At 43.5% G+C, this 27844-nt stretch overlaps 1 protein-coding gene across 1 annotated transcript; it reads right to left on the bottom strand.

The window, feature by feature from the left end:
* Positions 1-20841: 20841 nt before the first annotated feature.
* Positions 20842-27485, bottom strand: LOC123083720 (disease resistance protein RGA4-like). Its single transcript, XM_044505672.1, has 2 exons — positions 26601-27485; positions 20842-23107 (listed from the first exon to the last, which is right to left on the bottom strand). The coding sequence occupies exons 1-2, from the start codon at positions 27440-27442 to the stop codon at positions 21061-21063; spliced, it is 2889 nt and encodes a 962-aa protein (XP_044361607.1). The 5' UTR covers positions 27443-27485; the 3' UTR covers positions 20842-21060.
* Between the last annotated feature and the right edge of the window lie 359 nt (positions 27486-27844).

Genomic DNA, 27844 nt, shown 5'->3' with positions numbered 1-27844 from the left:
TATTTAGTTAAAAGAAGAAAATGAGTTTTTTTTAGACAAAAAGAAAGGGAGTGTAGAGTTATGTTTTCACACGGGCCTCCAGTCCAACACCAGTTCAACCCAACTGTCGTCCGTCCGTAGCCACAAGCCCAGCAGCCCAGCCCACACTTTTGCTGATCTCTCTCTCTCAACACTGAGGCCACTCCCCCACCGCGGTGCGTGGCGCACCACCGCCAAGGCCCGCCGGCGGGACCCAGATGGCGTGGCGGCCGCTCGCCGACGCATCGAGTTTCCTGAGTTCCTCCGCCACCAATCTTCGTACGGCCGTCCGCCGTGCCGTCCATGGCGGTGGAGACCACCGGCATCAGCAGGGCCAGCGCGGTGGCGGGCAACTACAACGACGGCGACTTCTGCTTCTTCCTGCTCCGTGACACCGGCCTGGTCTCCCCTAATCCCGCCTCCCACAGCTCCAGGTAGGTACTTGGTCGGTCGTTCCACTACCCTTCCCTCCTGCCCCCAAATCTCCAACCTCATCAAATCTGTTTCTGCATTTTGTTAGAATAATTGATTCATTTTAGCTCTTGTTCTAGTCTGCGTACTGACATCTAGGGCCATCTTTGCTATAATGTACTCCCTCCGTCCCATAATATAAAAGCGTTTTTTATAATAGCGTAGTGTAAAATACGCTCTTATATTATGAGACGAAGGGGGTAATGTAGTACGCCTTGGCATTCTAAGTTCTTACCTCAATTTTTTTTCATTTACACATTTGTACATCTATGACCATCTTTGCTGTAATGTAATGTAGTACGTCTTGGCATTCTGAGTTCTCACATCAAATTTTTTTGTCACTTGAACATTTGTTGTCATTCATAGCGAAGAAGCACAAGTTGTGTCATGAGGAGCGTGTATTTTGTCCACCTCCTCAAGGTAAAACGAGTCACTTTCTTCCTCGTCTTCTGTGGCTATTCACATGATGCGTTTAACAAGTGGAAGTTTGGTAATTGAAGTGCGCATTGTTCCATATGGCTGTCATCGGTGCCTCAGAGTAGCCAATTTGATTAGTTTAAAACCTACTCCCTCCGTAAACTAATATAAAAGCATTTAGATCACTATTTTAGTTATCTAAATGATTTTATATTAGTTTACAGAGGGAGTACATCCATAGTCACAGCCAGTTGGTTTAGTTGCACACTGTGTATGCATTTCTATTAGCCAATTCATTGGCCCCCAGATCTCCACTCTGCTTAAATCTGTGTTTTTTTTTGCATGTAGTGGAGACTATAGATTGGTGTGCTCATCCTTTCCTGCCCTAGAGGTACTCCTATTGAATAACTTGGAGAGCTTCCAGAGATGGGAAGAAGCCGAAGAGACTCATGGAGAACACATATTGTTCCCTCGGCTTCAGAGACTATCAGTTCAGAAATGCCCCAAACTGGTAGCATTGCCTGAAGCACCATTGCTTCAAGAAGCATGCAGTGGAGGTTATAGATCGGTACACTCAGCATTTCCTACCCTAACGGTACTCGAAATCAAAGACTTGGAGAATTTTCAGAGATGGAATGCAGCTACCGAAGGAGAACGGATATTGTTTCCTCAACTTGAAGAATTATCAGTTTATGTATGCCCAAAGGTGATAGATCTACCTGAAGCACCAAAACTCAGTATGTTAGAAGTTGCAAATGGCAAGAAAGAGATATTGCATTCGGTTGACCGATGTATGTCTTCATTGACCAATCTAATACTGAACCTAGAGTACCCAGAGACATCATATGCTAGGCGCATTCCCATTGTACCGGTGGGCATCAAGGAGAAAAGGAACCAAAAGTCCCCTCTTAGAGTCATGAAGCTAAGATGCTGCAACTTATTCTTTGGGTCAGGTGCACTAGAGCCGTGGGACTATTTTGTACACCTTCAAGATTTGGAAATTGATAGATGCGCTATGTTTGTCCACTGGCCGGAGGAAGTGTTCCAAAGCTTGGCATCCTTGAGGAGATTAGTGATTACACGCTGTTCACGTTTGACTGGATATGCATGAGCTCCTTCTAGGAGTCAACACCTTCCAGGTCTGGAGTCCCTTGAGTTAAAAGATTGTGAACATTTGGTAGAGATGTTCAACGTCCCGACATCTCTCAAGTACATGACTATTGAACGCTGCTATTGGATTGACTCCATATTCGGCAAGCAGCATGACATGTCGGAGTTGTCATCCTCACCCATGCATCACTTTTATTCATGCCTAGAATATCTACGGTTAGTTGGATGTAATAGGTTAGCAGCTGTTCTAAATCTTCCACCGTCCTTATAGACCATATCTATTGGTTCTTGCAATAGTATTCAAGTCCTATCATGTCAGCTGGATGAGCTCCAGAAACCAGAGGCCACTATTTCCATAAATGTACCAGAGGCATTAAGAGCAGCAGCAAGAGAGCATTCACTTCCTCCTTGTCTAGAAAGTCTACTAATTACTGAATGTGCTGACATCGGAGGGGTTCTCCATCTGCCCACGTCCCTCAAGACACTGGCCGTACGATGCAACAGTAGGTTGACATCACTGGAGTCTCTATTGAGAGAGCACCCCCCATCGCTGGAAAGCTTTGTGCTTGATGATTGCAGTGCCCTAGCATCCCTGCCAAATCATCCGCAAGCATATGAATCTCTCAGACGGCTTCAAATTAATGGATGTTCAGCTATAATGAAGCTACCTAGATGCTTGCAGAAGCAACTGGGCAGCATCGACTGCAAAGATTTAGATGCCCATTATGAAGGTATGCACGACTTTTCACCTTTCACACGTTTAATCAACAGATGCAGGCATCCGTCCCATCACATGTACCACGTCAACACGTTTGTTATCCATTGTTTTTGATGTCATATGGTATAAATTTCCATGTTACATTAGTTTGTATGAGTTTGTTCTGACAACATTTGTGTTATGTACAGAATTTAAACCATTTAAACTGAAGACATGGAAGGAAATATCAAGATCAGTCTGTAAGCAATGGCTGGTCGACAGTGACAGTGACAGCAGCAGCGATTGGTCAGAACAAACTCACGCTCGGTTTGGCCGTTGCTTGCCGAGTCGATTAACGAGACTGCTTTGACCTTCCAGCAAATACTGCGCATCACCTGCGAGCTGGTGGCGCGACACGGCATGCAACATCAGCGCCCGTAGCCATCCCACCGCAATCTACCGCTGCTGGAATATCTGGAAAGAAGGAAATAAGCTAGTTTTGAAACAAAAATCTTTGCCGGAGGCTGAGTTATTTTCTCTCATCAAGCAGGATAGCATCTTCGCCACTTATTGTGCCTCCTGGTTGAACAACGGCGATAATGAACCCCCGCCACAGCCTGATTTGTTTTTTCTTTACTTTATTTCCTTTGGTTTCTCAGGCACCCGAAGCCTGCTTTATGTAAACAACTTGTTAACTCTTCTCTGAAATGCGAAGGCAGTACAACTGCTGCTTCCTCAAAAAAAAAAAACCGGTAGGAAACAATTTCATCGATGTGTTCCAAGATGCAAATTCGGTGAAGGTTATAGTGTTGAGAAGTGTTCCCGAAAAGAAGTCATCGCCTGAGTAAGCAATGTACTCCCTCCGTTCCATAATAATATTATCGTGGTTTTAGTTCAACGGAGGGAGAGCAATTATTCATGTATACTTACAGTTGTACCAAGAATCTGTGACACTGTGGTTATGTCATGGTTGTAATCAATTGGCTTTGTTTAACTTTGACCATTATCTTCTTCGGATTGTAATGTGAATTAAATGATTTATCTCCTTCAACATTCCCAAGATTTGGTACAAGTTGGTATATATGTTAGAATAAACCTTGCAAGTTCAGTTAGTTCAGTTAGCGATAGCTGCACTTTTCTTCAGTTTCGTCAATCTTTAGATAGCGACATTAGCTCGAGGTTTAAACTACTTTGGCCGAGTCCTGTGCCCTACTGATTCGTTCGTGGGATGGAACGAGCATTGTGGATCGTAGTGGCGCATAGTCAGGAGGCCACGAGCCCTGTTTCCTTCATTGTAAGCCAATAAATACAATGAGAAAGAAAGCAGAAAACTACGGCAAGTTGCGCAGGCAAAACCTCGTCTTCCACCTTGGTTCTCTGTGAGTTCATCGTCTTTGATTCTGACAATATATACTCAAGTTGTTCATACATTTGTATTGTGAATTTATTATCTCCTTCAAAATTCCCCAGATTTATTAGAAGTTGTGATATTTGTAATGGATGTTTAGTACTCCCTCCGTCTTTTAATACAATGTTACTCTTTTTTTATCAAGCTTTAACTTATAATTTTGAACAACAAAATATGAGTTATATGTCCCAGAATTATACCATCGTAAAGTTCTCTGAAATGTTCATCGAACGGCATACTTCTTGTGGCATATAACTCCCATTTTGTTGGTAAAATTAATAGTCAAAGTTAGACCTAAAAATACGAAATGACCTTGTATATAAAGATGGAGGGAAGCGGCCTTGTATTTCTCAGTAAACTTTATTTGGCCACTCGTACTCTTGCTGAATTTTTTTTCTTTGTGTAATTCTTCATTAAGGCGAGTTGTACCGCAGATTGTTATATTCCAATACATTTCCAGGTATTCTGAGTTACTACTGTACTGTGATCACCGTTGTAGATAGTACTCCCAATATTATACCACACACACATGGTTATTCTCTGCTGTTTTCTTCTGTATAAGCTGAGAAAGCCTGTGGCTGAGATGTATGTACGGTGAGTAATGATTCGAAACTCGAACAGTTTGCTGATCTCATATTTGCATGTGACATGAGAGAGGTTACAGTGACGCGATACGTAGACTGCACGGGTTCTCCTTGTTTGTGCCTTTGTTGGTGACGCCGATGCTTGCCAATATTAAGGCTCTGTAATCAGTCGGCTTTAATTTGCTGAACTTTGACCTGTATGTTATTAGATACTTGTAGTGTGAATACATGTAGAAGGTGTTGGGATACTCACGTTTGTGAAACAGAACACTTGTGGTGTGCAGTGCACAAGCTATCTCGTGATATGTATGATCGATGCAACAGGTATATATATCTCATGAACATTTGTAGCCACCGACACTGTTTTCCCCTTGTTGCTGACAGAGATTCTCTCGCCGTTGGCATCAATGTTGCACGGAGCAAGAATTGTGGAAAGTCTAGAGAGATATGAATTAAGAAAGCAGAGGGCAACACTAGGTTTAGAACAGAGAAGCATCAAAGCAAATAAAAAGTATTCACAAGAAATTGGCACACCCTATTCACTGCGAGCAATGCAAGAGCAGGAACTTGTTCAGTCCAGCAACTTTGCTTCAGAGCCTTGCTGGAACTCTTAAGATGAACCATTTTTTTGCAACTGCAGTTACCGCTCAAGTACTCATTGGTTCAGGAACTCTTCACCATTCTTTTAATGCAAGATCACTCCAACCAAACACACTATTTCTCCTTACTTTGCCTTTTTTTTGGTAGGTAATAGGAAACTAACTATTCAAGTAGATAGAATTGGGCATAGGGGGCATAGTGAATAGATCAAAAAACTTCTAAAAGAAAAAATAGAATTTTTATTTGAGGGGATCAAGTTATGGTGTTCTTATGTTTCTTTACAGCCTCCTGTAGTCAGTCAGTCATCTGCTTTTCATAGTGTACTGTTAGTACTTGATCCCCACACTGTTCTCTTGAGATCTGCCCAGTTCCTTGCAGTAGTTTAACTAGAATCTGTTGTACAATTCACAATTCTGCTCAGCTCTTGATTTTTTTTCAAAACTATCACCTTTTTTATAGCTAATTCGGAAACTATAGTACCCATTGCCAATATACCAGAAATATGACCCTGTCGGTCTCGTGATGGCCGAAGTGGTAGTTTTCGGCCAGAACTAGGCCGAAAAGGACTTTTCGTCCAGCTGTAGGCCGAAATGAGCCTTAGTTGGGCCGAAGAGGTCTCGTCGGTTAGGGCTGGGCCGAAAATAGTAGCTTCGGCCAGGCCTAGACCGAAATGGGCCTTTTTCGGCCAGCCCGCAGCCGAAAAGCTTTTTAGCCAGGCCTAGACCGAAAAGGTCTGGATAAGGCCAATCCCGTCGTCACCTTCCTCTTCCTGCTCGCCTCTTCTTTCTCTCGTTCCTCTCGTTCTTCTCTGTAGAGCTCCGGTCTCCTCCCTGATCTCCTCCAATTTGCACTCATTTACACAACCAAGGCACATAATAGATAGATCATAGCATTCTCCACCGGCCTATGGTGTTTTTTTTGTTGTGGGATAGTTTTTTGTGCGCTTGGGGGAGGAGCCATGGTTGGGTGGAGGAGGTCCGGTTGGGAAGGAGGTGGTGGTGAGGAGGAGCAGCAGCTGTGGAGGAGGAGGTGGTGAGGAGGAGCAGCAGCTTGGTGGGTGACCGGAGTCAGTGTAGCGGGTAATATTAGCGCCTGCTATCGGCGATTTACCTACTATGGGATCTGTTTGGGCACGACGAGAGGTACTTTTATATTAAGTAATAATTAATTCAATTATTTCTTGCCATTCAATAGTATTACTAATGCTTATTTGTTGTCATGCACAGAGACAATTTGCGCATAGTCAGGTTAGGGGATGCTACCCGTCCTTCACGGCGCAGTTTGATAGTTTGCACGAGGACCAAGTTATCTGGGAGCCATACTCGGCTCAGGCTATATCATCGAGGTACCCAGTTGGGATTTCTGGATTATGCACTAGAGATCGGCACTTTTGGATGACCAAGGCCAAGTTGGTGTTCGATGTGACGGTTGAGGAGATGTCTCTTCATAGGGTGATGAGACAGTTCGGTCTATATCAAGAGCATGAGATTCCAGATATTCCACACTTGCCAGACCACGTGCACAAGTAAGTACTAATACTATTTTAGTTGTCAGCTATACATTCATAATATACCTAATCATGTATCGCGCATGTCAATATCAGGGACAGTCGCCTAGGAGGAAACAAGTCCATGGATTACTGGCTTAAGAGCATTACCCCTTACGTTGACGAATGGACTACCGCTGCGACAAATATCTGGGGTGAGGTTCGGGCCTTTAACTGGGAAATGTTCGGGTTGTATCTGCAGCGTTACCGGCATACAACGAGGATCTACTTGGTTCCATCAGCTGCTCCTGATCAGATCGAAGCCCCTCTCACCAGCGATATGTACCCAACTGCCTCTGTTGTGGGAACCAGACACCACGCCGTAAATGCCTTGGTTCTTATATGTTGAGTCTTTTGTTAATCTGGACATATTCGCTTGGGTGTCTATTCGTGGTGTCTATCATACAACGAGGATATAATTGGTTAACTCTTCATCTACAGGGTGACTTGACAGTACAGGCGCGAGAGGAAGTTTCCGCTTTAATGCGGCGCTTTCAGAGGGGAGAAACTATCCCACCGCGAGAGGGCGTCTCATGGTTGAGGCGTCTTGATGACAAGCTACGTGGGATTTACGCAGTTGTTACATGTAGACGGTCTTCGGATGTTGCACTTCCTCCTCCAGCACATCGTCCGCCACGTCCCTCTATACAGCATTCAGAACCACGACCCTCTGTGCACCGTTCACAACCACGACCTTCTGTGCACCGTGAATAACCTCATCCTTCACAGCCAGGGAGCTCTTCCTGGCATGAGCCACCTCCTTCACAGCCAGGGAGCTCTTCCTGGCATGAGCCACCTCCTTCACAGCCAGGGAGCTCTTCCTGGCATGAGCCACCTCCTTCACAGCTAGGGAGCGCTTACTGGCATCAGCAGATGGAACTAGGTAACCCTACTCACTACATTCTTTTCAACAGAGTAGTAATCGTTCATGCATTTGTATCAATTTTACATGTTTTACTTTACCGCAGGCGGCAACCAGTCGCAACCGTTCATGCATTCAGAGCAGTCACCCATCCTTAGTGGTGGTGCTGATTACTTTGAGGGTGACCGCGAGGATGATGACCATGCTACAAACATTTATGGCTTCTCGCAGACAGTGTTTCACACTCCACCACCACCACCGACGCAGGAGACACAGACCGTGACAGACGAGGTTAACTATGGTCGTGGTTATCGCGAGCCTCGTCCACCGCCTCAGCGCTTATCGCCTTCCGGTCCTCGCCCGAGGAAGACCCAGACTCGTCGCCGTCCCCCGCAGTGATATGCTTATCTATCTATGTATGACTCATTATCTATGTTAGTTTCAGACTATTCACATATGTGTGTCAGTATTTATGTATGAGACATGCTTCATGTATGTGTTACTATGGCACTTCCTTCTATCTATGTATGACTCATTATGTGTTTCACACTTCATGTATGTGTTACTATTCGCATATGTGTGTCAGTATTTATGTATGAGACATGCTTCATGTATGTGTTACTATGGCACGTCGCCGTCCCCCGCAGTGATATGCTTATCTATCTATGTATGACTCATTATCTATGTTAGTTTCAGACTATTCGCATATGTGTGTCAGTATTTATGTATGAGACATGCTTCATGTATGTGTTACTATGGCACTTCCTTCTATCTGATCAGGAGACATATATTGTTTTATGTATGCGAGAGACATATTACTATTAATTCGCATTCTTATTCCAATTGAACTTGTGCAATACATCTTACATACTACAAAATGAAATTCAGATAGAACATAATACAATACAAACTAATGGAATACATCTTACATACTACAAAATGAAATTCAGATAGAACATAATACAATACAAACTAATGGAATACATCTTACATACTACATGAAGTCATCATCGTCATCCTCCGTTGATGCAGCCCTCTTGCCCTTCGACGATGCGGTCCTCTTGCCCTCCGTCGATGCAGAACTTTTGCCCTTGCTGGATGCAGAACTCTTGCCCTTCGAGGATGCAGAAGTCTTGCCTTTGGACGATGTAGAACTCTTGCCCTTCGACGATGCAGAACCCGGAAGCGGCGACATGAAGATATCTTCGTCGTCCTCGCTCTCCTCAGTCCATAAAAATGTATTCTTTGCTGCAGTCCTTCTGAAAGTTTCACTCTTCGGCTCCACTACCTTCTTCCACCTTTCATGCAACCTAAGAAGTTCTTGACGTACCTCCTCATAGGTCCTTTCAGGCCACCCAAACCTACGTAATTGGTGAGCCAACTCATTCATTATGGTGTCACTACCGGTGAGTTCGTCCCATGGAACTATCCTATTGTCCATCCTGAAATCGGTAACTAGACTCAGAAGAGTGCTGCTCATCCCAGGGTGAAAACTACGATCGAATGGATAATGGGACATCTCGACTACACTACACTGGAATGCTTATCCACCTTCGCCTGAAGGGGGTTTTATAGATACAGAGGAGAAAATGGCGGGAAAGAATAACTGCGTTATGGCGGGAAAGGGTTGGCGGGGAAATAAGGCGGGAAGGGATTGGCGGGAAAATAAGGCGGGAAGGGATTGGCGGGAAAATAAGGCGGGAAGGGATTGGCAGGACACGGGTGGCGGGAACATTTGGCGGGAAGGGGTTGGCGAGAAACGAGTGGCGGGAAGGGGTTGGCGGGAAACGGGTGGCGAGAAAATACATTTCAGTACGAGCCATGCAACTTCGGCCTACACGAGACCGAAGTAGTACTTTTCGGCCTAGACTTGACCAAAAAGTCTATTTCGGCCAAGAGTTGACCAAAAATTAACTTTTCGGCCAGGTGCCCCACTCTTCGGTCAAGTGTTGGCCGAAAACCCTACTTCGGCCTAACTGTGGCCGAAAACTTCTACTTCGGCCAAAGGATGGCCGAAAACTACTACTTCGGCCAAAAGATGGCCGACGGGCTACTAGTTTTGGTTTTTTTGCATTACGTCCTATAGTTTCCGAAAATGCTATAAAATATGTCATAGTTTTGAAAAAAAATCTCAGCTCTTGACTCTCCCCTACACTGTTTCCCCTGTTGATTCAGCCGGAGCCTTGAATTTTTCTCTTGAGATTGCACGAGCGCTGGCAAAGGGTGGTAAGCCTTACTCCTTATCTTGCTTTTTCGAAATGGATTGTTGTGGCTTGTCTGCTATTTGATTCCACTAGTCGCCTACCCGTGCATTCGCACGGGTTAGTTGATAAAATTATCGTGTGTATCAACTTTACATATTAATAAGATAACATAATGTTGTTGGAGTTTATATAACCAACATCTAACAATTGGCACCACAGGCGTCGGTTACCAGCTTATTAGAATTTATAGAATATCAAATTTTCATATACAAATTGTCTTAATTTGAATATAGTATCAAAGGAAGCAACCAACTACAAAAATATTATTGCAAGTAAGCGTGCATTTTTATGGTTTATACAAAACTTAGGAACCGTTAAAGATATTTTATTCATATTAAATAGAACCTATCAAAACATAAAAAATTGGCATGTGATCTCTGAGTATTTAACAACCTTCTGGAAAATAATTTGTTGACCATGGGAATATTCTCCGTAAATCCTGAATGTCGATCAAGTGGGATGTAGTACCACAGATCTCCCTTGGACGTGTATAGTACCAATATATTTTTAAAGGAGACCTATAAATTCAATCACGTTCTAATTTTTTAGAGCAACCGTCTAACTGAAAACAACAAAGTACTGGTCTTGCATGGGAAATGAGATTTCCGTTAGTTAGTTGATGGTGCTTCCTTAGTTGACATGCCATTTTGACTTACAACCGATAATCAATTACAAAATATTTCTTTAATTTAGACTTCATAACAGAAAGTAATTTGTGATCTAAAAACAAAATCAAAACTATTAATGAATATTATCTTAATAATTTTAAAAGAACTCTGCAAAGTAAAAAAAATCCTATATACATCTACACCATCTTCTTAAATCTAAGAATCCCTTATGTAAATCCATACAAACCTTCAAGCGAACTACGGGAACTGTATAAATCCAAGTCGTTGTCTATTGATTGTTTCCTAAAAAAGGAGTGGAGCGTAAGACAATGGCATGGATCATTTGTTTGACATGAAAAATATGATGCCTAGGTAAATAGAATAGCATCGAATGACTACTCTGTGTGGAATGGTTAACAGTAGGATGAAATGGCATTTTAGAATGTACAATAATTAGTGTATCCATTGGAACACAGTGGGTCTTTATGCAACAATCTACATGAAGTCTCTGCCAACATCTTATATTTTCCACCCAAAAACAATTGTGCTCTCGAACAGGACATATATGTCCGTGCTCGTGATCTGCTACAAATCGAAGTGTTGGCTATCCAATTGAGTACATTAGTTTACACCAAAGGAGATACACTTGGCATCTGGAATGAAGATGTGGATATAAGCAGGTTATATCACTGTGCAGAAAATCAATGTTGTGCTATACTATTGTGAACTACACTTATCATAACTTTGGTATAACCATCACATATTTGAGAGAAAATTGTCTTGAGTTAATATGGCAAGTTGAAATTATACTCCATGGAATCATGGTGTCAACAAAGAGCATTCATGTCTTTCACCAATTGAATGCAGAAAAAATACCTAAAAGAAGGGTGGAATGCCAAAACATTGTTTACACAATCATATGGTTGCAAAGAAAATCCATAAAGATAGAGATATAGAAGTCGCACTGAAAACTAAGATTCTTAACTCGATGCATCATTCCGAGTAACAAAAAGACACAACATGTTATTTGCTTAGAAGCTGTATCAATTCTCAAGGCAAGAAAAGTATGCCAACAATAAGTACATTATAATTTCTCTACAGATCCTTTAATAGAACAGGGAAAAGGATTTTTGATAGAAGCAATCCATCAAATACCTTGCATAGTTAAAAGATGCGCATGTTTGAAATTTATGCGACCATGTAAGACAGGGAGTAGTTATCTCCAGAGAAGGGAGCCAATAGTGCAAGGTATAAGATGTACTCTACAGTAGCAAGACATAATATTCCATATTTAAGCACTCCCAGAACTAATTTTAAATATTTTACAATGAAGAAAAAGTTACTGTCAACATGACACATAGGATGCTTGGTACCTAGCTATAACATAAACTCCTATCTTTGTTGACTGCCCTAGAAAATCAAAAAAATAATATCTAGAGTGTTATTTTATAAGGTATTGTAAAATAGGAAAAATTGTAATATGGTTATCACATTTATCTATTATGATCAATGGCGCTTATAAAAAACAATGTAAAATGCAGTCTCGCTAAATCTGACGTACATTTGTTTCAAAAAATCTGAAAGTAACTTTAGTGCATAAACCTAAGAGTGTATTCCTGATGGCTTGATTCGTTGAACGATAAAGCACGACTGATAGGGGTGAGCCAGCTGTTAGGTTCTTCAGATTAATGTCGTGAGCTATCGTGCACGGCCTGGTGCTGCGGTGCAACGCTGTCGACGCCGCACAATTCGCATGCTACCCAGTAGTGATATTTGCATGCGCTGAAGTCAGGTGTACATGAACGATGCCGCGAGCGTCGTGCCATAAGCTGTCCGTGCTGTACTGGAACCGTAAAATTTATAGTATAAGCATCCATAGAACCACGGCCATTCAGGCATATATCTATATATGCTTCACCTCCAGGCTAACAACACACGTACATGGAGTCCTGCACGATCAGCCTGCCACCAAGGAGTGATGCTTGCATGCACTATCGTCAAGTGTACATGAACGATGCCGCGAGCCTCGCGCCGTAAGTTGGCCACGCTGTAGTGAAATCCTTTAATTTTCAGTATAAGCTTACCTCGAACCACGCGCCATCCAGTTGCAGGCCAACAACACACGTACATGAATTTTGTTTGAAGGATATCTGTAGAACGTTGTTGGTGAACAACCAAGTAAGACAAAAAAATTGCCAAAAAAATAAAATATGTTTGCTAGTACGACCTATATATTGTAAATAGTGGGTGAAACTCGACCTAGATCAATAATTTTTGGAAAAAATAAAAAAGACAGCAAAACTCTGCGTCTATGCTGATGGTTTTAGGACGTACCGAGAATGTTACAACCAGGCGGGGGTGACTATCAAGCTGCACGTGTGGAGAGAAAAATCCAACCCCCAATAGAAACACCTGCCTACCCGCCTGGTGGTTGGACAATCTGGGTTGAAAACTGGGACATGGGAGAGTTTCTCAGCATCAACAAACATGAACTCTGGGTGTGACTTAATCATGGATCCAAAGGTTGAAGAGGAAGGAAACGGGCAGAGGTTGGTTGCGTCATCTCCTGGATTCATGCTTGGAAGAGGTGAAGGGATAATGAGCGATTCTAAGGGATTATAGACGCCGCCTTGAAGCCTCATTTTTTTAAATGGCCTTGCCTTGAATCCTCGTTCGTGCAATGGACTCTTGAATAGGCATGCACGTGGGACAGCAACAGAGGACGGATGAAACTCGACCTAGATCAATAATTTTTGGAAAAAATAAAAAAGACAGCAAAACTCTGCGTCTATGCTGATGGTTTTAGGACGTACCGAGAATGTTATAGCCAGGTGGGGGTCACTATCAAGCTGCACGTGTGGAGAGAAAAATCCAACCCCCAATAGAAACACCTGCCAACCCACCTGGTGGTTGGACAATCTGGGTTGAAAACTGGGACATGGGAGAGTTTCTCAGCATCAACAAACATGAATTCTAGGCGTGACATAATCATGGATCCAAAGGTTGAAGAGGAAGGAAACGGGCAGAGGTTAGTTGAGTCATCTCCTGGATTCATACGTGGAAGAGGTGAAGGGATAATGAGCGATTCTAAGGGATTATAGAGGCCGCCTTGAAGCCTCATTTTTTTTAAATGGCCTTGCCTTGAATCCTCATTCGTGCAATGGACTCTTGAATAGGCATGCACGTGGGACAGCAGCAGAGGAATGCTGATGGTTTTAGGACGTACCGAGAATGTTACAGCCAGGTGGGGGTGACTATCAAGCTGCACGTGTGGAGAGAAAAATCCAACCCCCAATAGAAACACCTGCCAACCCGCCTGGTGGTTGGACAATCTGGGTTGAAAACTGGGACATGGGAGAGTTTCTCAGCATCAACAAACATGAATTCTAGGCGTGACATAATCATGGATCCAAAGGTTGAAGAGGAAGGAAACGGGCAGAGGTTAGTTGAGTCATCTCCTGGATTCATGCGTGGAAGAGGTGAAGGGATAATGAGCGATTCTAAGGGATTATAGACGCCGCCTTGAAGCCTCATTTTTTTAAATGGCCTTGCCTTGAATCCTCGTTCGTGCAATGGACTCTTGAATAGGCATGCACGTGGGACAGCAGCAGAGGACGGATGAAACTCGACCTAGATCAATAATTTTTGGAAAAAATTAAAAAGATAGCAAAACTCCGCGTCTAGGCTAATGGTTTTAGGACGTACCGAGAATGTTATAGCCAGGTGGGGGTGACTATCAAGCTGCACGTGTGGAGAGAAAAATCAAACCCCCAATAGAAACACCTGCCAACCCACCCGGTGGTTGGACAATCTGGGTTGAAAACTGGGACATGGAAGAGTTTCTCAGCATCAACAAACATGAATTCTAGGCGTGACATAATCATGGATCCAAAGGTTGAAGAGGAAGGAAACGGGCAGAGGTTAGTTGAGTCATCTCCTGGATTCATACGTGGAAGAGGTGAAGGGATAATGAGCGATTCTAAGGGATTATAGACGCCGCCTTGAAACCTCATTTTTTTAAATGGCCTTGCCTTGAATCCTCGTTCGTGCAATGGACTCTTGAATAGGCATGCACGTGGGACAGCAGCAGAGGACTCTTTTATGTACCTGATCCAACAGTTCTAATTACCAAATATAGATTTTAGATGGACAACTAAAAGACCATCGAGAGAGAGAAAAACCTTACATGGGTCGATCTCCACCGTAATAACTCGGTCCCACCAGATTAACGGCTCATAAAATCTAATTAACGTGGGAATTTCTTGAGAGTCTACAATTAGTATAGGTATAGATTTGATTGTCACCTTTCTTTTTTAGTTTATTCTTACGCCCTGTGCCAGGCTGCTCAAGTTCCTACAAGTATTCAAGTGCTGATTTGTTGGTTCTACAGTCCACACTCAGGTATTCCAGAACCTTATGATGAGGAATTCTTAGCTTGTTTACTACTCAAAGGGAGGATCACAATTAGGGGTATCCCCAAGTCTGTGTCCATGTCTTGAACAATACTGTATGAATGGTGATCTCTTTCATTAGCTGTTTTAGCAATGGAATCCTGTTTTTTTCATAGTCTGTGAGTTGCTCCACATATATTCCTTGCAAAACGATGATGCTTTCTTGCAGGTGCAGGGTCCTCATGGTGCCCCCATGGCGTACCTGTTCCCCGAGTATATACTTTCCTGCTGAAGGACAAAGCTGTTTCGACGGCACATAGCAGATATGTCCTTGAGTATTTTCTCTGGTTTAGCACGAGCTGGGATCTATACTAAGATTTGTGAGCTATCTAGTATTTGCATCGTTGTTTGGTTGATAATACATTGGCATTTTACTTGTTCAAGAAACTTTTCAACTATGATTTCATCTGTTTCAAACTTTCAATGCTGGTTAGTGTGGAGTTGTCGGCGGGGTGTCGTCAAACCATCCATTTCACAAGAGGAACTAAAGCTTTGACTTGTTGAGAAACTTTCCAGCATTCTCTAGTTTGGAGCCTGATGAAGAATGTTAGTCTGTTAGCTAGGGAATGAATGCTGGCTTAATTGCTCTTGAAACTGAACTGAACCTGCAGTTGCTCTACATAGAGAATTGTTGGGGCCTGCGGTGTAGGGTGACTGATCAGCATCGAGTCGAGTCGAGCATCGCTGAGTCACATCCCAGGCCGCGCCAAGATGATCTAATTTGGATTTGGTTTCATCGCTGAGTCACAACTGTGTCACATATGTCTGAAACCTCTAAATATGTCTGAAACTTCTGAATATACCTAAGCATACCAAAATCTGATTGTGAATTCGGGCTTCGCTCACTGGTTTGAAACCCTCTAAAATGTAGCATCAATATCTGACTGTCAATCCGGGCTTACGGGGATCTTCTAACTGACTTGCTAGACTGGACGTATATTATGTATGAAGACCAATGCATTCGAATGCTGTTTGCTAAACCTGTTGCTTTTTTCCTAAACATAGATAAAAAACATTGATCCTTGTAGGTGTTAATTCTACAAAATATGAATGTCTGGCCACACGCGAATCAAAGTTGTTTTTTGTGGTGCTGTGGTTGGGGTGGGGCGGAAGACGTCTAGAATGAGTTTCCTGAATTTTGCAGTGAGGGGTAGTCCGGTGAGATCAAAATTTGAAGCATTTTCTGTGAATTTTGTTTTCTCAAAGGCACACATGCATGTCTGAAGAACTAAGCACAACTGTATTAGTCGCCGGTGCTTTTTGCAAACAAAAGAAAAAAATGTTTTTCCCTGGTACGTAGGCATGCATGTTTGATAATCTAACAAGAATGTTTTTAGCTTCCAGTTCACGCAACATCTCACAGATATGGTTAAGGGTAAATCCCGTCAAATACCACTCGCACAAAGCTGAAAATAGCAACGGTAGATTTTTTCTGTTTGTTGTTACATATATAAATGTGCACAGATTCTTCCATCTTTTTTTTTTCATGAATTGTACATGTAATGTTTTTGTATCTTTTCTGGCATTTTCCCCCTGAGTTTTTTCACTTTTACGAATGTTGAAGTCTGAATTTCCAGCGTTTTGTTTTTGATGTATCTCACACGAAGGGATTTGTGTTTTGTTTTGTAGCCCCGCTGCTTTATTTTTGTGATCACCGCCATACTTTCGGATGAGTTTTATCAGTTACAAACGATGGATTCCAATTCCGGCATTCAGCAGGGAAGACATGGCCAAAATTATCTTGGTCAGCGTCTTTGTTTTCACCAACGGAACATATGAACTGTACCATCAATGCGTCGTCATATCACACCGCTCCGTCACCGTATACTACTGCTGGACGCTGTGCATCTGTTCTGCTCTCTACGTCGCATTCATTACGCGTACAGACGCGTCACTGTCCCATTAGCACGCTTAGCGGGAGCAGGTGAGCTCGTCCGCTCTATCGCCATTCTCCATAACATCCATACTAAGTTCTTCTAGTATATGAAGGTTGATTACATTGATTCAGGACTAGCCTGTTCGCAATGCTAGTTCCAGCACTCACTCATTTATGAACTTGTCTCCATTCATTTGACGTGAGTTCCCTCCAACCACTCTATTTTGCTTTTGTTTTTGGCAAGAGATCGGAAACTAAACATGCAAGTAGAGCAGTCATATCATTCAACAGTCTACTCACATGATAATAATGTCCCCATAAATGATTTCTGGATGGCCTTATCAACATATATCTCATGCCCCCACAATATTTTGTTTCGGAAGAAGAGCTAACAAAGATTAGAGGTGTGTTGAAGTCTTATATATACCTCCACCTTAGGATGTGAAAGTGAGTGTGATATGAATTCATATTTTTCCTTACGTCTTCAGTTTCATTCCATCTAAAATATTGGAGGAAAACAAAAATGTGGGAGTCAGGGAGCTGAAGGGAAAAGGAGCTGAAAACCACCAGCATTGTTGTGCCTTGCTTACTCCACTTGAAGTCAAATTACCACTAGACATGGTATGTGGAAGTAGGAGCCACCGTGACGTTTTTAGGTCTCGAAAGAACACCCACCATACAATAAGTACACCTCGGGGCAAATTATTCCAGAAGCTTTGTTTGAAGTAACAGGCTGCCAAAGGTCTAACTGTGTTTTGAAGACAGACAATGCCTTCATCCAGGGCTCATGTGTTTACATTAATATATTTTCATTAACAGAACCAAATGTGTTTGCTCTCCTTGCGTCTTGAACATTAAGACTGCTAGCTCCTTGCAAGAGCGGATTTAAGCTTCTATTTCTTCAACACAAAATTGAATGTTTTGTTTATCCGCACACTAGTAGATAAAGGGGATTTTGTCCCGGTTGGTAAGGCCCTTTAGTCCCGGTTTTTGAACCGGGACTAAAGGGTCGTTACTAATGCCTTTCCCCTTTAGTCCCGGTTCTTAAACGAACCGGGACTAAAGGCCGCGGCCACGTGGAGCTCCACAACCGGGACTAAAGGAAATTTTACGATTTTTTTGATTTTTTTGAATTTTTCTATTTTCAAATTTCTGAATTATTTTAACCTCTAATCTCTAATGACCACCCCTCATCACTGCTCAATTTATCCTCTAATCTCTAATCACCCCTCACCATTCCAAATCATCTAACTTCCCGAACGGCCACCCATCCTCCCACTCCCACAGCTTGAGCACGTTTAACTTCCGGGTTCTATTCTTCCTCGTTTCCAAGTCTGCACTTGTTGTTTCCTAACAATAGTAAGATGTCAATCCTATTAACCCTCATGAATTTTGCTTGAGCATGAAGTGACACATTTCACTGTTTGAGTTTGAAACTATTGTTTTAAAAAACAATAATTATTTAGTAACACTAATATTTCTTGAATAATTAGTTTGACCATTGTTTGACCACAGTTTGACCAGATTTGACCAACATTCAAAATAACTGAAATAATTATTTAGTAACACTAATATTCTAGAATAATTAGTTTGACTATTGTTTGACCACAGTTTTGAAATTTTTTCGATTTTTTCCACTCTAGATCTAAAAAGGCCCGTAACTTTTTTTTTGGTAGGTTTTTGAGGATTTTGAAAATGTTTAACGGGGTTGCCCCCATTAAATTTGGATGTAACTTTTCGAGTAGATGATTTTTCATATAAAAAACTTTTTCATCCGAGTTAGTATGCAAAAGTTATGCCCATTTTTACAAATTCTCGAGAGATTTTGCAAATAAAGTCGAAATTCATATTTGCAAATTTTCCCAACAACTAGACCACATATCACATGGGAAACTTATTTTCTTTTATTTTTTTGACATTTTCATCATTTTCTTTTATTATTTTTTAAAACTGTAAAGGCGATCGGGGGGAGGGGGGTAGAGTTTGAAAATGGAACCTTTAGTACCGGTTTGTGCCATGAACCGGTACTAATGCCACGAACCGGGACTAATGGGCATCGCACCCTTTAGTCCCGGTTCGTGGCACCAACCGGGACTAAAAGGTCCAGTAGAACCGGGACAAATGGCCCACGTGGCCCCTGGGCGCACGAACCGGGACTAATGCCCCCATTAGTCCCGGTTCTAGACTGAACCGGGATTAATGGGCTAACCCGGGGTGGACCAAAGCCCTCTTTTCTACTAGTGAAACAACATGGAAAGGGCATGGTAGTTAATTTTATTTTGCTTCAGAAGTTGTACCAATTTATGCCATGATTGTTATCTGCTCCGTTAAACTCTGGCTTTCATCTTGTTATTAAAGATTCAGATACTTGCCAGGTTTAGTAGAAGCTGGGATACTTTTAATGTGAGCTCAGGTGGTGTGTGAACTTTCTGGCCCTGCTTGCTCTGCTCTGCTGCAGAACTCTATGTTTGCCCTGTATGTGGAGGAATGAATATCCATTTTCAGAATTTGTGAGCTGCTCCTATGTGTGTACGTACTATCTAGTTTCAGTGTCGTTTAGTTCTGGTTGAATAGACAATATTGATGGACCTTTTAACTTGTTCATTCAGGACACAACACCTGCTATCCGCACCGTGATTTTTGTGTACCTGTTGGATGCTTGTATGTCTTCTGTATAAAATTAGTGATTTGTCCTTGGACATTACCCCAGGTTTAGTAAGAGTTGGGATATGTACTCGCACTTGTGACTTGTCTATGTGTCTATCTAATTTCAGCGCGTCATTATTTCGTTGAAAAGACAGTGATTAGCCTTCAACTTGTTACATAGATGATGGGGGTTTCTGAGTAAATGTCTTTATCAGCCTTTGGCAGAAGGTAAAAAAGATTCAACTCGTTGATAAACTTTATTGATGCCGGCCGCTACTGGTGGAGTGAGTGGAAAGAAGAAGAAAGAACAGGGATTTTACTGAATCTGGAAAGAAAAAAAATAGCCAGTCAATTGAGCCATAGGTGCTTCTTAGTGCGGGGCATTCGCCGGGCCCTCCTTCCCTGCGAACGTTTGCTAGTAAACACTACCTATTTATATTTCATCAAACTTGGTCCAAATTCGGCGTAATCTGCCGGTGATAATTCCGGGGTAAATGCCCCGCTCCCGCTTCCGCTAGGGTTCCCCGCCGCCGCTGCCTGCCAGGCGCGGCGCCTCGCTCCCCGCCCCCGCCCTCCCCTGCTCCCGCCACCGCCGCCCGCCCGTCGCAGGCGCCCCGTCCCGCCCCGCGCGCCCCTCCCCTATCCCCTCCTCCCCATCCCGCCGCGCGCCTCCGTCATCTCCCCGGGAGGCAGCCGGGGCGGCGCCCGACCTCCCTCCGCTTCGTCCGCCCTTTCTCCGTCCTTTCCCCCGCCGCTGCCGGCGGTCGCCCCCAGATCTGGCGGGGTGGTGTCGGCGGCGGCGGGCCGTTCCCTACCCGCGCACGCTCCTCCTTCCCGGGGTGGGGGGAGGCGGCGGTGATGCTCGGCCGGTGGTGGTCCGGCGTCCTCGTGCGGAGGCCGGCGGCGCTCGCCGTGGTGGTTCCGCCTCTTGGCGGCGGGGCGGCCCGGTGGTGCTGGTGGATCGGTGGCATGTCCCCGGCCCAGATCTGGGCCCGTAGGTTCCCTTCTGGGTCCTTGCGGGTCGGCTCCGGCGCGACCGCGATGCCTTCTATATGGGGAGGCTGGGGAGCGGCTTGGACTGGGACAGCTACGCCGGCGGCGTGCCAGCTGCTGCGCGGAGGCGGGAGCTGTCCGGGCCTTTGAGGGCCCGGCCAGGCCTGTGGGGGGCCACGGGCCTGGTAGGCTCCTGCTATGGCGTCAGGAGGTACATTTTGATTAAAATGCATATAATCAAAATATAGTACTAGTCATTAACCAGCATGATATAGTTTACAAACACAATTACCCTGTCTCCGGAGGTACATATCTCATTACAGTTTGCTGCTCGACGGGCTCAATGTACAAATTATTTATGAATAAATATGCTGGAAGGTTATTAGAACCCTGATTGATGGATCAATCCCACCTGAATAGAGGAAGACAAAGAAAGTAGAGGCCCCGAGGAAGATCCTTGAGTAGTCACGCGGCACGCCATATAAATTTATAGAGAGCTTCAAGAACAACTATGCCTGTTTCTTATCCACATATGGCCTGTTGATGTGTCCCTCTACGAATTTTTTCCATCCTTTCACTGTATCATCGGTAGCATAACGGTGGAGTATCACCTCTCTGAGGTTTGACAGATGTCTTATGCCCGAGACTCCACGAAGTGCTGGCGAAAGCAGCTGAAGAGAACCCAGAAGGGTCATGGCTCCTTGGTCGATCAGTATAGGCGGGAGCTTTGACGCCTCAAAGCACAGCCAGATGAGGCTTTCGAACCCACCAGCTTTCACATGGAAGACATGATTCCATAATCCATCAACCTCCTCTTCGAGCTTAAGATATTGTAGGCAATGCAAGTGCTGCAGCTGCGATAATTCGTCGCTCTTGCGACCAGTTGAGAAGAGGTGCAGCTTCTTGAGATTACTCACCTGTTTTAACACAGCAGGTTTAGGCAGGCTTCCCAATCCTTGACGTAGTTTGATGGAACTTATGGTGCCACTGGTCTTGAGAAAATCCAGAAAGGTATTGGGGACACCATTGAAATCAACGGACACAGAGTCGAGATCCATACAAGGATCCGAATTGAGAGAACGCTTCTTCAGAGTGGATTCCAGACCAGTGCGAACCAAATTCCTATCACCAGGGATCGGTTCTGGTATAGAAGTGGAAGGACCTGGGCTGCTTGGAGCTTCCTTGTACCACACTTTAACCTTCTTCAGCATTGTGGCGTGTTGTACTACGTCCACAACAATCTCTAAACATGGTGTCTTGTGGACAGATATACCACCAAGAGTGTGCAGTTGACTTCTCTTTTCTGAAAAAAACTTGGCAACCTTGTCTCTATTTTCGGTGTCCACGTTGGTTAGCTCAAACTTGCCAAACAGGTAGGCAATCCGTGGGAGCATGATGACTTCCACAGGCAATTTTTCCACCTCTGTGCCCCGAGTGTCCAGCGTCTCTAAACATTGGAGCTCCTTCACATTTTCGGGAAGCTCCTTGGTATCTGAATTTCTGAGGCTGAGAAACCTGAGAAGTAGCAACCCACATATATTATCAAGAACCTCCTTTGTAAGCCCAATGCAACCTTCAAGGTCCAAGACTCTCACCAGCTTGCATTCCTGAAAATCCAGAATTCTACTCTCGAATATTGCCAAGGACCTGAGAACAGACAAATCCATTCCCTCTGGACGTGTGGTGCCTCGTACAAGGGGGCTGGACTGAACAGTGAGCCGGCGAACTTTGCCGGTTCTGCTGTGCAGAGCCTTGTCCTTGTGAATCAGACTCATGAAGTTTCTGGACACAGCTATCTTGATGGTAAACTCCAGCATTATACTGTGCACTCGGCACCTCTTGGCAACGTTGGTATAGTTGCGAATGGGAACGGGCTCAATCATACTATGGTCCATCAATTTCCTCAAGCACTCACGGACATCTCCCACAATCGACTCTGGATCTTTGGCTACATCATCATCTCTAGGAAGCAATCCTTCAGCTATTAATCTTCTGAGTAGGGAATTGGTGGTTGCATCATGACCATGGGAAAATGTGCTTACATAAAGTAAGCATTCCTTCTCACCATGTTTGAGGTTCTCGTAGGGTTTGACAAGCGCCCTTCTCATTTCCGCAAATGCTGAGAAATCCTCAGAGGCGGTCTCACGACATGCCAGGCAATCACGAAGTTCTTGGCTTACTTGCTTAAAATCTTTAATTGTTGGATCTGGTCCTTTCTGACGCAAATATTTAGCTGTACTGATTAGCGCCATTGGTAAGCCATCACACTTTTTAGTGATGATATCAACATCATTGTCATGCAAGTCAACTTCACCTTCTGCTGAGTAGCCATCATCTTGCCAAAACTTTGCCCGGAATAGTCTTCTTGAATTTTCTTTGTCCAGACCTTTCACTGTGTACATATAACTGCCAGGTCTGCCACAGCTTCGCGCCCTGGCAACGGATGGAACAATTGTGGTCACAATTATTCTGCTGTCCATGACATTTTCACGGAATGCATTACTAATGTCCTTCCATGGTGTCACGCGTTGCACGTCATCAACAAAGACCAGGTACCTAACAATGTTGAGAATGAGAATAGATCCTTTTATGAGATGAGAGCATCTACAAAGATATGTGTACTTGTGCATCATAGCCTATTGATATGTTCAAAATGTATCTGTATTATGTTTAATTTATGCAAAAAAGTGGCCGTGTCCTGTCCAGAAATAGTTTCTAAAATCTTTTGCACAACTACCGTTTACTTAGTCTTGCTATTCATAATTCTTTGGTGTAATTAACTTCAAAGTATTTTTATTGGTTTGTTCTAGATGGGTGAATTGTTTGGACCCTAAAGAACCTATCACAAATTTAGAAGCCAATTTGATCGACATGTTCTCTGAACAAGGAATGTGAGATTTTGAACCTTTCGGCACAAATATGACCTTGAACTGACAAAGTTACAGCAAGGTATTTAATGTCACACCGAGCTACCTAAAAAGTGCACATGGACCACCTAATTTAGTGTCCTAATGATTGTACTTAGGTTTTTCATTCTTTATCATGGACCACCTAACGACAGGTGAATTGATCTAAATTTCTAATTAAACTTCAAATTGAATACATTTTCCCTTTAGATTCATAGGAGACAACGAAGGGGGGAGGAAAAGACCTTGTTTAGATCAATGTTACAAATGTTGATCTCCAGAGGCCTTGTTTAGATCAAATGTTATTAGGTGCCTCAAAAACAACTGTATTCTACTCTCAACATTTAGCTTGAATAATCTGCTTCTGAGGCTACAGGTTCATAGAAGTAATTATTTAGCAACATCCCTGCCTTTTGAATTACATGAGCTCCCCCAACATTTGACGATCATATGAGATGCTAATATTGATTGTGGTAACTCTATCTTTGAATGATTCAAGGATATATATATGTGGATATTCAGTTTGGAGCCGAGTTCAGATGCTCATGATATCTGTAACCGTGAGTCATCCTCGAGATTGGTAGGAGATGATGTATTACTTTGTATAAGTTGTATTTCCTTAAAACTGAATTTGGATCACGTGGCCATCCTCTAATCAATGTTACAAATAGCAGGAGCATGTGAGCTTGTGGGCCAAAACGCTCCCCTCGAATATATGTATATATTGTATCCTTATTGTCAAGGTTAACCTTGGGCATGCTATGTTGTGTTAACACAAAGAGACGTGTGCATCAGATGAATTGCATCGGGGGATGCGAATTGCGAAGTTGAAAGGACATCTTAGCCCCTAATTTGGTTTTGGTGTTAATGGCGAGTGATTAGTGGGACTACTGTCTTAGCTAGTGTTCAAAGATGATTAGTCCCAAAGTATTGAAAAAAGGATTGGAGACCTCACAAGCGAAAATCTATATGTGTCGGTGTGTAAATTTCCATCTTTTTTTTTTGTTTATTTGGGTCGTCTGAACGATGCATCATTAAGAGGGTGAAATAAAATTCAAGGTGGTGTATCATTGATACATATACATCCCTTGATATGCATATGGCCTTGATATATTTTTCACCGAGTAAAGGTAACTACTCCAAAGCCTCATCCCTACTGTTTCAATGAAGGCCGGGTAGCCTCGGATTGTGATACCTCTCAGATTGGCCTAGAAGTATATGGCCTGAGTTACAGATTAGGGAAATCCCTGCTATTTGGTCCAGATTTGAGCCCAAAGGAAGTTGGATTTAAATGGGGGACATTGACGCCGTCTCATGGATCTAGAGGCTGAGGACAAGGAGGGGGAGGTTGTCGAGGCCAGGAAGAAGGACAATGACGCTGACGACGATATTGTTGGGGCAGGAGGCTGATACCTGGAGTGATCAAATGCCACACCCTTGGGAGGAGTACAAGAGGTATGGCGGTTGTAAAGCTGTAATGATGCATTTAATTGATAATCTATGAAATATGTTTTCTAATCCCTACGAACTCACTAGTGACGGGCCTAATTGGGGGGGGGGGGGGGGGGGGGGGCGTCACTGTTGTGGTATACACCATCGACGTTGGACTAGTGAGGGGTGCCATCCAGAGTTACCTGTGGTGTGACCTGCAGTAGTGAGTGACGAATTTTGATTGAATGTTGTATCTTCTGAACATAATGGAATGTTGATGTGAATACATGTGAATGCTGATGTGATTTCTGTTCTGCTGGTTGCAGGGGATATGGCCACTAAAAGCAGGGGAGTGGGGATTTGGTGCTCGAGCACAAATGGTCCCAATATCTGGATTGTACATGAGGGCATTGGGATCTGTTCCTGGCTGTTTTGGTGGCAGGTACTGTTTGGTAGAAAGTCGATTTAATATGTGGATACGTATGTTGCAGTGGGGTACGATGCTCCCAACAGTGCACTCGTCAATTAGCGGGTGGTTTCCGTGGATGCGCCACTAGCACCGTGGCATTTGAACTGTCGAAAGAAATACACGGTGCAATCCGCATCTCGAGGGGAGAGTATGGTCCAGATTCCATGTGCAGGTGAGCTCGAGAACCAAAAGGAATTTCCGACCAGTTGTAGTTATTTTTTAACAAATTCGAAGTGAAATTTGTGAAATAAAAGTTGCTTGGGGCTCTCTCAAGGGCTGTCTTGCACCAATCGGGTAAGTGCATCTACAACTGTCGAAGCTGCTTACAGAGGAAAGATGTATTTCAGAAATTAAAAGACAATCTGAGCGCTTTCTTTCATTGTAGGTGCTAACAAGAGGTGCTAAATATGGATCAGAAACAAGGACAAGCGCTAGAAAAAAAGCAAGCGCTCGAAGAATTATTTAGTGATGCGGCCATGCCAGGAATTGATGGCCACAGTACCTTTGGAGGTATTAATCATGAGCAAAAATCCATCGGACACGGTCCTCCCTAAAAGTTGCGCATCACGAAGTTATAGGTACAGCATGGTTGTGCGTAATGGCCGCAAAAGGACCTACCATCATGCAACTGAATGTCATTGTTGGTCGATCAAACCTCCTTACATGGCCTTTTGTGACCGCCTCGGAAAGACGATGTATTAATGAGAAATTTTTCTTTCAGTTATGAATTCAAGGGTATAAATTATGTCACACATAACCCACATTTGGTTGGTTTAATTTATGATCAAAGTTCAATTTTACAATCATGTGCGCCTTATTCATTGGAATGAAGAGAATATCTATTATGATCCTCTTTCTAGTTTGCTTGTAATCACCATAGATTTTGAATATTAGATCCGAATCACTACAACAATATTTTGCAAGAGGTAAAAACTAATCAAAATATGATTTTCAAGACATGATTGTGTGTCCTAGCACATGGTATTTTTTCGTGAACAAATTCAGTTTCTTCCACCTATAACCCTCCAGTTGTACTAATGTGAGAGATTTTACCTACTTACAGTATTAGCACATTATTTGCTCTTTAGTTTTGAATCCTGTGTGATAGATTTTACCTTGTTTTATTATTTTCCCTGAACTGGACGCATATCAGAGAGAGAGAGAGAGAGAGAGAGAGAGAGAGAGAGAGAGAGAGAGAGAGAGAGAGAGAGAGAGAGAGAGAGAGAGAGAGAGAGAGAGAGACCTTTTGTCCTTTCGGAAATGTTGCATAGCTTCGGAGGTACTCCAGCGGGCTGGTGATAGAGGAACCGCTCGGAGAATCGTGTTTAAGAAACGTTGCAAAGCTTGGGAGATTCTTCCAAGTAGTGATGTAGGAATAACTTCTTCGAGGATCTTGTTTAGAATACCCGCAGGGATGTGGTCGGAGGCCACAACCCAAGCCTTGTAATCAAAATCCTTGGTGACATCATCGTCTTCGTAGAGTGTCCTTGCGAGGGCAGTCTTTCCTGCGCCGCTACATCCGACGATGGAGATGACGCTTAGTCTCCCTCGATGGGGCTCAGCGTGTGGCGAGAGAAGCTCCTTAATCTCCATTTTGGGTCCTTGGATGCCCACGAGATCCACCTCTCGAGCATAAGAAACTGGAGCTCTAGCCGATGACGGCGGACTGGCCAACGTTGAAGTTCCCCCGGTCGGTGGTGGCATCGGTTCAAAGCTTTTTGGAAGCTCTTCTATCAGAATCTTGATGCGATCCTTGAAATCGGCAATGAGCTGAATAAGTCGAGGACGAGAGTCTAACCCCACCGCAGCGAGGAAGAAGGAGCGACATGGTCCGGGAACCCAGAGAGCTTGTATGAAGTCATCGATATCAAAAGCCAGCTCCTGCAGCTGCAATTGCATTCCTGGTGCCAGTTGCAGCTGCTTTCTCTTGAAGCGCCCTTCGACGTCGATGAGTATCTGGAGATAATTCTTCATGGAAATAAGGCCAACAGCGAGCAAGTCTCTGCGCTCGATGTTTTTCTCTATAAGGTCAGCCAGCGTCTTCATGCACCCCATCACACTCTTGATCAGGCCAATGACCTCCATTGTTCTCTACTCTGCACCTCTCCCTGTCACACCCTATGAGGAAATGACTTCCATCAAGTGTACATGATGTACACTCAGTAATAGAGGAACGATAGACTGCATATATATACAAGGAGCATGAGAGTATTATGCCAATCAAAATTCTAGCCGGTTGCAAGAGTTCTACAAAGATTGTTTTTATGTGTATTTGTAATTCCTACATAATTTAGTTATCATAAGTATTTGTAATGAAAATTTACCTTTTTTTTTGCTTTCTCAAAACTTCCTTCCAAAGCAAGGTTGATGGCTGGCGTAAACTAAGACACACACACACACACACACACACACACACACACACACACACACACACACACACACACACACACACACACACACACACACACACACATAAAGCAAACTGTG

Source organism: Triticum aestivum, chromosome 1B (genome assembly GCF_018294505.1).
Source record: "Triticum aestivum cultivar Chinese Spring chromosome 1B, IWGSC CS RefSeq v2.1, whole genome shotgun sequence".
Classification (NCBI taxonomy): Eukaryota; Viridiplantae; Streptophyta; class Magnoliopsida; order Poales; family Poaceae; genus Triticum; species Triticum aestivum.
The sequence above is the reverse complement of the archived record's forward strand: the minus strand, read 5'-3'. Positions and strand labels throughout refer to the sequence as shown.

Bases quoted from the DNA above. Each gene is read 5' to 3' on its own strand.
- LOC123083720 (XM_044505672.1), bottom strand. From the start codon at position 27,442: ATGGAGGTCATTGGCCTGATCAAGAGTGTGATGGGGTGCATGAAGACG. The intron at 23,108-26,600 runs GTCTCTCTCTCT...CAACATTGTTAG, and splicing joins CATTTCCGAAAGGACAAAAG to GTACCTGGTCTTTGTTGATG.